At 33.2% G+C, this 11,153-nt stretch overlaps 1 protein-coding gene across 1 annotated transcript; it reads left to right on the plus strand.

Moving 5' to 3' along the window:
• The first annotated feature begins 233 nt into the window (after positions 1-233).
• LOC140805119 (pre-rRNA-processing protein ESF2-like) lies at positions 234-11,091 on the plus strand. Its single transcript, XM_073161319.1, has 8 exons — positions 234-308; positions 7,941-8,256; positions 8,482-8,545; positions 8,802-8,869; positions 9,712-9,801; positions 9,892-10,022; positions 10,184-10,294; positions 10,375-11,091. The coding sequence occupies exons 2-8, from the start codon at positions 8,007-8,009 to the stop codon at positions 10,390-10,392; spliced, it is 732 nt and encodes a 243-aa protein (XP_073017420.1). The 5' UTR covers positions 234-308; positions 7,941-8,006; the 3' UTR covers positions 10,393-11,091.
• The last annotated feature ends 62 nt before the right edge of the window (positions 11,092-11,153 follow it).

An 11,153-nucleotide genomic window follows, 5' to 3' on the forward strand; every position in this document is an offset into this window, starting at 1 on the left:
ATTTGTAGAACTTGATCAACTACGGTTAAAAAAAAACATTTCGCTAAAGTCTAAATTGTGCGAGGGGCTCATTTAGCGACGATACGGAGAAATACTGTCGCAAGTTTGGCGGCGGTTTAAACAATACCGTCGCCGATTAAATCGGCGACGTGTTTGGGAAACCGTCGCTATTAGCGACAGTTTTTCAAAAACGTCGCACCATGTCTATAAATTTTCGTATTTTCGGCCGATTTTTCTCCAAAACACTCCACTCGCATCTGCGTGCGATAAAAATCCTCTCTCTTGGACGATTTTTGTTTCGGTTTAAGGTACGTTTTTTTTGCTTCAATTCTTGATAAATTTCTGAGTGTTGGTTAAAATCATGAGTTTTGTTAGCTTGTAACGCAGGTCACGATCGTTTTTCAGCCGAATTTTTGGCACGTGTACGGTGCTCCGACGTCTTCTAGGTTGATATTGTAAGTCTTTTTTCTAGATTTATATATAATTAATTTGTTTTTATTACTAATTAGAAATAAAATAATATATGTTTCATTTGTTATTAAAATATTATATAATTAAATTGTCAACATTAAAATTATTACATATATTAATTTTTTTAATTAATGAGTAAATGGTGGTGATAAAATAAAACTAAATTTTGTTTCAATGGGTTTTTAATGTATTATGTACAAATTTTATGGGTTGAGGAGATTAATTTATCATTCTGATTTATGGTTTAAAATTATTTTTCAACATAATAACGCTAAATAAATTTTAGTTGAGTTGTTTTTTAATAGATTATTTATAAAACTAATTTTTTTTTATTAATTTATAAAATAATTTTAAAAAAAACAATTAGCGACGGTTTTTAAATAGATGCTTAATTTATGGGGAAAAATAGTATCAAATTCCTTTTCTTTTCGGAATAGAACATCATCTCAGAGCATGGAAAGAGGACAAGTCTTGTTTTGAAATAAATATGAAATTACAAAAGTAAATAGGTGCTTAATTTTAAATAGCATGATAAATGGTATTTTGTATATAATTTTGATTTACATTACAATAGTATATATATTATATTAAAATAATGATAGGAATATATTTTTACTATGGTTGGTTTGTTTTTTATTTCGACAAATAGTAAAAAGTTTAATTAAATTAAACAATATTATAAATAAATAATATTTGATAAATAAATAATTATAATATTGTGGTGAAAAAGTAAAAATTTATGGTAAAAAGTAAAAATCTCAAACTCTCAAAATTTACCAAACTACACACTTTATAATATTTTTATCTCTACTCAATTGTAATTTTCTTCACAAATGAGTGATCTATTTATAGAGTTTCATTACACATAATCCAAAAATAAAATACATCATTACCTACATCATCACACACAAATTTCTAACTTTGCAACTCTATTTTCAACATTCAAATATTCAACTATTACTTTTTCCATATTAAAATATATTATTTCAACACTCCCCCTTGTGATGATGATCATGATACGACGATGTCTTCATTACGTGTTTTGTACTGCCTCGTTAAAAACCTTACTAGGAAAAACCCATTGGGATAAAAACCATAGTAAGGGAAAAATAGTGCAGTCACGTAAACTCCCCCTCATGTTGACACGAACAACTCTTCACAAATTTCGTAGATTGCGCATCCCAATATTATATATGTGCTTTCTGAATATTGACGTAGGTAGTGCCTTTGTGAAGAGATCTGATGAGTTTTCACTTGATTGAATGTGACGAACATCAATACATTTATTCTTCTCAAGCTCCTTGGTGAATGCGAAGAACTTAGGAGGAATATGTTTAGTTCTGTCGCTTTTTATGTATCCTTCTTTCATTTGAGCAACACATGCAGCATTATCTTCATAGAGTATCACAGACTTCTCATCGAATGATAATCCGCATGAAATTTGGATATGTTGGGTCATTGATTTTAACCACACACATTCATGACTTGCTTCATGTAGTGCAATAATCTCGACATGATTTGATGAAGTTGTTACGAGCGTTTGTTTCTATGAACGCCAAGATATTGCAGTGTCTCCACGAGTAAATACATATCCAGTTTGGGAACGTGCCTTGTGTGGATCAGATAAGTATCCAGCATCAGCATAACCAATTATACTTGGATTAGCATCTTTTGAATACAAAAGTCCCAAGTCTGTCGTTCCTCGTAGATAACGGAATATATGTTTAATTCCGTTCCAGTGTCTCTTTGTTGGATATGTGCTAAATCTTGCCAACAGATTCACGGCAAAAGATATATCAGGCCTTGTACAATTTGTAAGGTACATAAGGGCACCGATGGCACTTAGATATGGTACTTCTGGACCAAGAATATCTTCATCATCTTCACATGGACGGAATGGATCCTTTTCTATGTTTAATGATCTAACAACCATTGGAGTACTTAAAGGATTTGCTTTATCCATATTAAAACGTTTAAGGATCTTTTCTGTATAATTTGTCTGGTGAACAAACATTCCACATTATTTTTGTTCAATTTGTAAACCCAGACAATACTTGGTTTTTCTAAGATCCTTCATTTCAAATTCTTCCTTCAAGTATGACACAACTTCTTGAATTTCCTTATTCGTTCCAATGATGTTTAAATCATCAACATATACAGCAATAATTACGCATCTGGATGTTGTTTTCTTAATGAAAACACAAGGGCATATTGAATTATTTACATATCCCTTTTTCATCAAGTGATCACTTAGTCGATTATACCACATTCGACCTGATTGCTTTAACCCATATAACGATCTTTGTAATTTCACAGAATAACATTCTCTGGGTTTTGAACTTTGTGCATCAGGCATCTTAAAGCCTTCAGGGATTTTCATATATATATATATATTACTATCAAGTGATCCATATAAGTAAGCTGTAACAACATCCATAAGACGCATTTTTAAATTTTCAGATACCGCCAAGCTAATCAAATACCAAAACGTAATTGCATCCATCACAGGAGAATACGTTTCTTCATAATCAATTCCAGGCCTTTGAGAAAAATCCTGTGCAACAAGTCGAGCTTTATATCTTACTATTTCATTTTTCTCATTTCGCTTTCGAATAAAAACTCATTTGTATCCAACAGGTTTTACACCTTCAGGTGTAAGGACTATAGGTCCAAAAACATTACGTTTATTTAGCGAATCCAATTCAACCTGGATGGCTTCTTTCCATTTTATCCAGTCCTGTCGATTTTTACATTCACCAAAATATTTTGGTTCATGATCTTCATTATCATTTATGATGTCGATTGCCACATTATAAGAAAATATATCATCAATTTCATCTATATCTTTTCGGTTCCATATTTTTCCAGTATTAAAGTAATTGATAGAGATTTCATGATTCTCGTCAGTTTGTGGTTCTGACAGAACATTTTCATCATCATGTGTTTCTTCAGGAACAACATTCTCTATTTTGTGATCATCATGTTTCTCTATGAATTTTCTTTTTCGAGGATTTTTATCCTTGGAACCGACTGGCCTTCCACGCTTCAGGCGTTTAATGACATCATGAGTATCTTCCATTTGTTTCTTTGGAATTTCAATTCGAGCAGGGCCATTTGCAGCATGTATATATGATTTAGTTACCCCTTTTGTGTCTGCAAATGCATCTGGTATTTGATTTGCTATTCTTTGCAAGTGTACAATTTGTTGTACATCTTTTTCACATTGTTTTGTTCTTGGATCCAGATGTAACAATGATGATACATACCATGTAATTTCTTTTTCGGTATGTTTTTGTTCTCCCCCTAACATTGGGAAGATTTCCTCATTAAAATGACAATCAGCAAAACGTGCTGTGAACACATCTCCTGTCTGAGGTTCAAGATATCGAATGATTGATAGACTATCATAACCGATATAAATTCCAATCTTTCTTTGAGGTCCCATTTTCTTTCGTTGTGGTGGTGCAATAGGCACATACACCATACATCCAAAAATTCTCAGATGAGAAATGTCTGGTTCTTTACCAAATGCAAGCTGCAATGGGGAGTATTTATGATATGCACTTGGTCTGATGCGAATTAATGAAGCAGCGTGTAAAATTGCATGTCCCCATATAGAAATAGGGAGCTTTGTTTTCATAATCATTGGTCTAGCAATCATTTGCAGACGTTTAATCAATGATTCAGCCAATCCATTCTGTGTATGTACATGAGCAACAGGATGCTCAACAATGATTCCCATAGACATACAATAATCATTGAAAGTCTGGGAAGAAAATTCACCAGCATTATGAAGTCTAATTTTCTTGATTGTATAATCGGGAAACTGATTCCTCAATTTTATTATTTGAGCAAGTAATCTTGCAAATGCAACATTTCGAGTTGACAATAAACATACATGTGACCTTCTGCTGGAGGCATCAATCAATACCATAAAGTATCTGAATGGCCCACATGGTGGATGGATTGGTCCACAAATATCACCCTGAATACGTTCAAGAAACATTGGCGATTCAGTTTGGATTTTGACTGGTGATGGTCTTATAATAAGTTTTCCAAGAGAACATGATTTACATTGAAACTTATTATTCTGAAAGATCTTCTGGTCTTTCAGTGGATGACCATGTGTATTTTCTATAATTCTTCGCATCATTGTTGAACCAGGATGTCCCAATCGATCATGCCAATTGGTTAATATCGAAGAATTATCAACTACCATGTTTGATTCAATGGGACTTATATGTGTATAATGCAATCCAGTAGGGAGCATTGGTAGTTTTTCAATATTTCTTTCCTGATTTATATGTGATAAGACACATATATTTCTCATTCCCTTCATTCATTGTTTGAGTATCATACCCATGGGAATATATATCATTAAAACTCAACAAATTTCTTTTCGATTGTGGTGAATATAAAGCATAATTGATCAAAAATACCATTAGGTAACAAAAATTGTGCTTTACCACATCCTTTAATCAAGTCTACAGGACCTGATATTGTATTCACCGTTGTTTTTGTTGGTTTTAGTTCCAAGAAATATCTTTTATCTCGGAGGATAGTGTGCGTTGTACCACTATCGGGTATGCAAACTTCAGCTTTGCTCATAGCATTTTCCATATTTGAACTTCAAAAAAATATGCAATGAAATAAAATTACTGAAAATACATATGTAAATATAACACATATCATAATTGTACAATAAAACATTATTACATGAATACATGAAAAATAAATTATTGTACATTTATATTCTACCATTAAATTGTTCATTTTCAGAGAAATCATTGAGAAAATCTGTAGCATCAAAATTGTTCATTTCTATCCCACCAACAAGTTGATTATTTCCAGAGAAATCATTCATAAAATCACCAGCATCAAAATGAGTTGAATCACTCAAACGGTCACTGCGTTCAGTGAAGTTGGTCTCCTTTTCTTTCCCCTTTAATGATTCTTTATAAAGTTTACAAAGGTGCTCAGGGGCTCGACAAACTTTGGACCAATGTCCTGGAGTACCATATCTGTAACAAGAACTTTCATATCTTTTTGAGTGATTCTCATTAACACTTGTATTCTCATGATGCCTTTTCTGTGGATGGTTTGGGACGCTTTTTTGGATGAGTTATAAAAATAATTATCTCTATTATTTTCAAAACCACGGCCGCGTCCACGACCACGACCAATTCCACGTCCACGTCCACGTCCACGACCTCGACCTCGACCTCGACCTCGACCAAAATCTTGTCTTTGAATTTGATTTTGGTTTCGAGGTTTAAATTCATTTTTACTTACAGCATTTACTTCTGGAAATGCTGTTGATCCAGTGGGTCGGGACTGATGATTTCTCATTAATAGCTCGTTGTTTTTTTCCGCCACAAGAAGACATGCGATGAGCTCAGAATATCTCGCAAATCCACGTACTCTATATTGTTGCTGTAGAGTAATATTTGATGCATGAAACGTGGAAAATGTTTTTTCAAGCATCTCAGATTCTGTGACCTCATGTCCACAAAATTTTAGCTGCGAGATTATTCGATACATCGCTGAATTATAATCACTGACTTTCTTAAAATCTTGGAATCTTAACATATTTCATTCATCACGGGCGGTCGGAAGTATAACTTCCTTTATATGTTCAAATCTTTCTTTCAATCCTTTCCACAAAGCCATGGGATTTTTTTCAGTCAGATATTCACATTTTAATCCCTCGTCGAGATGTCGACGCAAAAATATCATGGCTCTTGCCTTTTCTTGTGATGTACATATGCCATTTTCTTTAATAGTCTCGCTTAGACCCAATGACTCAAGATGCATTTCTACATCGAGAGTCCATGGCATATAATTCTTTCCCGTGATGTCGAGCGCAACAAATTCGAGCTTTGTTAAATTTGACATGGTAGTACTAAAAAAAATTACGATGCATTTTATTAGTTAATAAATATTGCAATACAAAGAAACGGATAAACAAGTACAAGTATTTGTAAAAATAAAGAAAACGCACGAGGAGGATATTCTCCGATAAATACAAGACTCGTGAGTATGATAACCAAAATAATTAAAAATATCCTTGAGAAAGCTATCTTCTTTTTTCTTCGAAAAATTTGATGATGAATAATTTTTAGAGAAGAAGAGAAAGTTGGAGTGATTGAATGTGTTTGTGAGATGATATTTATAGGGCAAAAACTAGCCGTTTGTTACCGTTTATGACCGATGGTGTACAAAAAAATAAATGTATGTATTTGTATAATTTTATGGTAATAATATGATGTATATAATATTAGACATGTTTAAATAATTATGTATATCATATCATAATATTATAATGAGTGTCATAATTTATTTTGTTTAAAAACCTTATAGGCTTTTATACTTGTCGTATCCCTTACCGGGAGTGTGGGATGTCGTCTTAACATCCTCCCAGGATTTATAACAAGTTTATGAAAAATTTATTTTTATTATTTCTAATAATAACATTATATTGTATATTAAATAAATACACAATAAATAAATAACAGTAAAATAAATATTATTACTTTTGTTACCTTTTTCTTCCATTTGGAGCTTGGAATAGTATGTAGGACTTTTAGAGCTTCGTGCTGATAACGTGTTGTGAAAAAGTAAAAATTTATGGTAAAAAGTAAAAATCTCAAACTCTCAAAATTTACCAAACTACACACTTTATAATATTTTTCTCTCTCAATTGTGATTTTCTTCACAAATGAGAGATCTATTTATAGAGTTTCATTACACATAATCCAAAAATAAAATACATCATTACCTACATCATCACACACAAATTTCTAACTTTACAACTCTTATTTTCAACATTCAAATATTCAACTATTACTTTTTCCATATTAAAATATATTATTTCAACAAATACAAATTTTTTATAATAATGATTTTTGTGAAAATTTAATTAAATTAAACAAATACTTATTACATGATCTTGATTTAAAAACCACTTGAAACTGATTTTTGAATAAAAAATGTCGGGCTTTATGTCAATTTGAACAGTGAAAAGCCCAGCCACGGGCTTTGGATTCATTTACATAGTCTCTTATATCTCAAGCTTCCGCTCAACCTCGGCCGTTGCGACAGCTTACCAGCCGCCAACCTCCTGTAATCAAGCTACTGGAACTACATGCCGCAGATATTGGTACATTTAGTAGTTAATCGATTGTCAGTTTTCCTTCTAATCTGTGATAATAGCTTCGTTGGCGTATTTATTGTTCGATTCAAACTTGTGTTGTTAACTGAATTCTATGAAGATTTTTGGATCTATTGGCTTTAACTTCTTTAACCTTCATAGTTTTTTTTTTAAAAAATAAGTGTTTGTTTTTAAATCTGGCGAATTGCATTCAATTTACTCAATTCGTTATTTGTAATTTAAACCTATTTCACAAGTGTATGACTTGAACTTTAATGGAGTCATCATGGATTTTGATTCACCTTTTACTTATGTGCAGTTTTTAGCTATGTGTGGATCAAGTTGAATCATTTTGATTGCAGAAGTCTAGTTAGATTTGGATAGGATGACAGTAGAAGAACCAGTGGTAGCCGGAACAAGTTGTCAAACTGAGGATGACAAAAGCTCGAATGTATTGATTAAGAAGGAAAGACAGAAAAACAAAAGGAAGAAGAGCTTGATGAAGGAAGCTGAAAAAGCTGACAATCGAGGAGTTTGCTATTTAAGTAGAGTACCTCCTCATATGGACCCTTTGAAGCTTCGCCAGATTCTTTCTGAGTATGGAGAAATTCAAAGAATATATCTTTCGCCTGAAGGTGAAGCATTGAAGTTTTCCTAATGAAATGGGTTGAGTTTTTAGTTGATTCAAGAGAGAGGTTTTGGGCTAGATGTTTAGTTAATTTTGTATCAAATGGAGTATTTTTCAGTTAATAAAATGCTATGCTTGTCAAGCTCGGTGTGCTTTATACACATAGAAAGGTCTTCTAATTTTTTTTTAACCAGACTGATATTGCTGCTTATTAGCTAATCTTTATTTGCAGATCCTGCTGCACAAGTCCGTCGTAAAAAGTCTGGTGGATTCCGAGGACAAGAATTCTCAGAAGGGTATGTTTAATGCCTCAAATGTCTGTGTAGTCCGCCCTTGTATCTTCAGCATCCTTGCTAGTAACGTTGACTGTTACAAATAAGTGCTATTAGTTACTTTGGACTTGCTTGTGATTGAATTTTTAGTGTTCAAAATTCAATCTCAAAGAGGATGCTCTTTGCTTTTTGTTTCTTGTTTCATTTTCTGCTCTTCATTTCTCCTTTTGACGCGTAGCCTATAATACCGGTAAAATTGATATGCCTTTTCTTGATGCAGGTGGGTTGAGTTCACTGAGAAAGGCGTTGCGAAGAGAATAGCAAAGATGTTAAATGGCGAACAAATTGGTATGTTGAACAGAATAGTTTGTTTGTATCTCTTTTAAACTATGTTGCATAGATACGGGTATTGAATCGAATACGATATAGATATGGCAATATGAATTTTTTTGAAAATATAAGACACGATACGAGTGACAAACGATAATTATTAAAATATATTTAAATATTATATATATTTATTTATATAATTTAGTATTAAAAATTAAAAAATTTAGAGATAGAAAGCCATAAGAAACAATGTTGAAGTGAGCGAAGTCATGATTTATCATGGATGAGAAACAACCATAGCCACATGACACTAAAGCTGTCATTAAACTTTAAAAAAAAAACATAGTGGGGATTTAAGAAGAAAAGCAAAAAAACTGGCCAGGAACTGACGGCGACGCCCAATGCGGCGCGACCTGTGTCAATGAACTTCAATGGGTAAGAGAGGGGTGATGATTTAACCCCTAAAACTTTTTATTATTTGCAATTTTTCCTAAACATATCCAGAAAACGTATCCAGGTCATGTCCATGACATATCCTCGCCATGTTCAAGATGTATCCGATTGGTCAAACCTACAAATAGTCGGTGACATGGAATTTTCCGTATTTGACACGTGTATCGACGTGTCGTATCAGTGTCCGAGATTTAAAAAAATTAGGAGTATCCGTGCTACATAGCTTTTAAACTTGATCTTTCTCAATTCTATGATATGTGGTTGAGAATGTAATACTGCACCATCACAGTTGTAGCGATACTTGATTTTTTACATGAAATCATCCCCTGATAATCAAATTTGATGGATTTTGTTAAATATCTTGTATTATCACTTTAGTGTTTGACACTTTACTCATTCTGGTTCAGGTGGCAGGAAAAGGTCATCCTTCTATTATGACATTTGGAATATCAAATACTTGAGCAAATTCAAGTGGGATGATCTTACCGAAGAGATAGGTACTCGAATTAGGTTGTTCCATATTTTCTGACGTGTTACAGTTTGTACGTTTGACATGAAGTGAGCTAAGACAACTCAAATGTTTGCAGCAATCAAGAATGCGACTCGAGAGCAGAAACTAGCATTGGAACTCTCCGCTGCTAAAAGAGAGCGGGACTTTTACCTATCAAAAGTCGACCAGGCTAATACCTTAAGTAAAATCGAAGAACGACTAAATAAGGTGAATTTAGTTGTAAATTTGTGTTTGGGCTCCAATATATGATCTAACTTTATGTTGATTGAGTGATGTATCATGTGTAATATTCCATCATCTTAACGGAACACAAATCGAGTTTTCTTATTCAAATTAACTACTGCTTACTTTATTGTTTGCTGATACAGAAACATAAAGTCCAAATGATACCTAAAGTGAAACGCAACTTCCCTCAGAAAAAACCAGTTGTTACTGAAACTGGAGAGACCAAGGAGTTGTCTAGGGATATCTTAGCAGGAGTAAGTATCTCTGTCAGATTTATGCCCCCTCATGAAATCAAGCTATCGTTATTTTAAGATCTGTTGTGCACTTCTTTCAGGTTTTTGGTGGTTCTTAACGATCATATTTACCCAGTTTTGCCGTTGCTTGCTACTTTGATCACCTTCGATCCAAGTTTTGGCTTTGCAGCCACTTTTCATTGCAACTTAGCGGTGGCGTGCTTGAAATTCAACTATTGTTATGATGAGATGGTACCTTTAACGGATGATAATGTAAATCATTCTGCGATCTGAATAATAGCAACCAAAATGTGCGTTCAAATTTCTCACATAACATAAGAAGCATGTTCGGCTGAATATAAAAGTTGCTCGCACTGTAGATTTTACCAAGAAGTTTTGGTGTTTGAATTTACCTGAACCACATGCACTATCCAGAATCCATAGTTCTACGCTAGTGTGTGGATTTTGTGAATGCCTGAGATAAAGCACATTAATCAGTTCCATGCATTCATTAACCTCGCTTTGTTAGTCATCCAATGATTGAAACCAGACACAATCCTCAACTCCACTTGACCACAAATGAAAATACATAATTCCGAAACTAGCTGAACACTTTGAAAACAAGTTGTTCTCCAAAAGAATCGTGTTGATTTGATAATCAAGTTATGCTGAGTTCTAGACATTCATTCACTTCAACCTTGTCAATCATACGATAATTGATCCTTAGCCAGCTGCACTATCCAAACTATATCTTACTATATATACGGTATTGATATATGACATTCGAATTATATTTTTTAAGCCTTTTGTTCCTGTACTAGGACGAAACATCTGAACTGTGTATTGTATATGTAATTGGTTGGAGATGGGTATACTTTGC

The sequence above is a fragment of the Primulina eburnea genome, chromosome 11 (assembly GCF_022965805.1).
Source record: "Primulina eburnea isolate SZY01 chromosome 11, ASM2296580v1, whole genome shotgun sequence".
Lineage (NCBI taxonomy): Eukaryota > Viridiplantae > Streptophyta > Magnoliopsida > Lamiales > Gesneriaceae > Primulina > Primulina eburnea.

Bases quoted from the DNA above. Each gene is read 5' to 3' on its own strand.
- LOC140805119 (XM_073161319.1), top strand. From the start codon at position 8,007: ATGACAGTAGAAGAACCAGTGGTAGCCGGAACAAGTTGTCAAACTGAG. The intron at 8,546-8,801 runs GTATGTTTAATG...TTCTTGATGCAG, and splicing joins GGACAAGAATTCTCAGAAGG to GTGGGTTGAGTTCACTGAGA. The intron at 9,802-9,891 runs GTACTCGAATTA...AAATGTTTGCAG, and splicing joins TGATCTTACCGAAGAGATAG to CAATCAAGAATGCGACTCGA.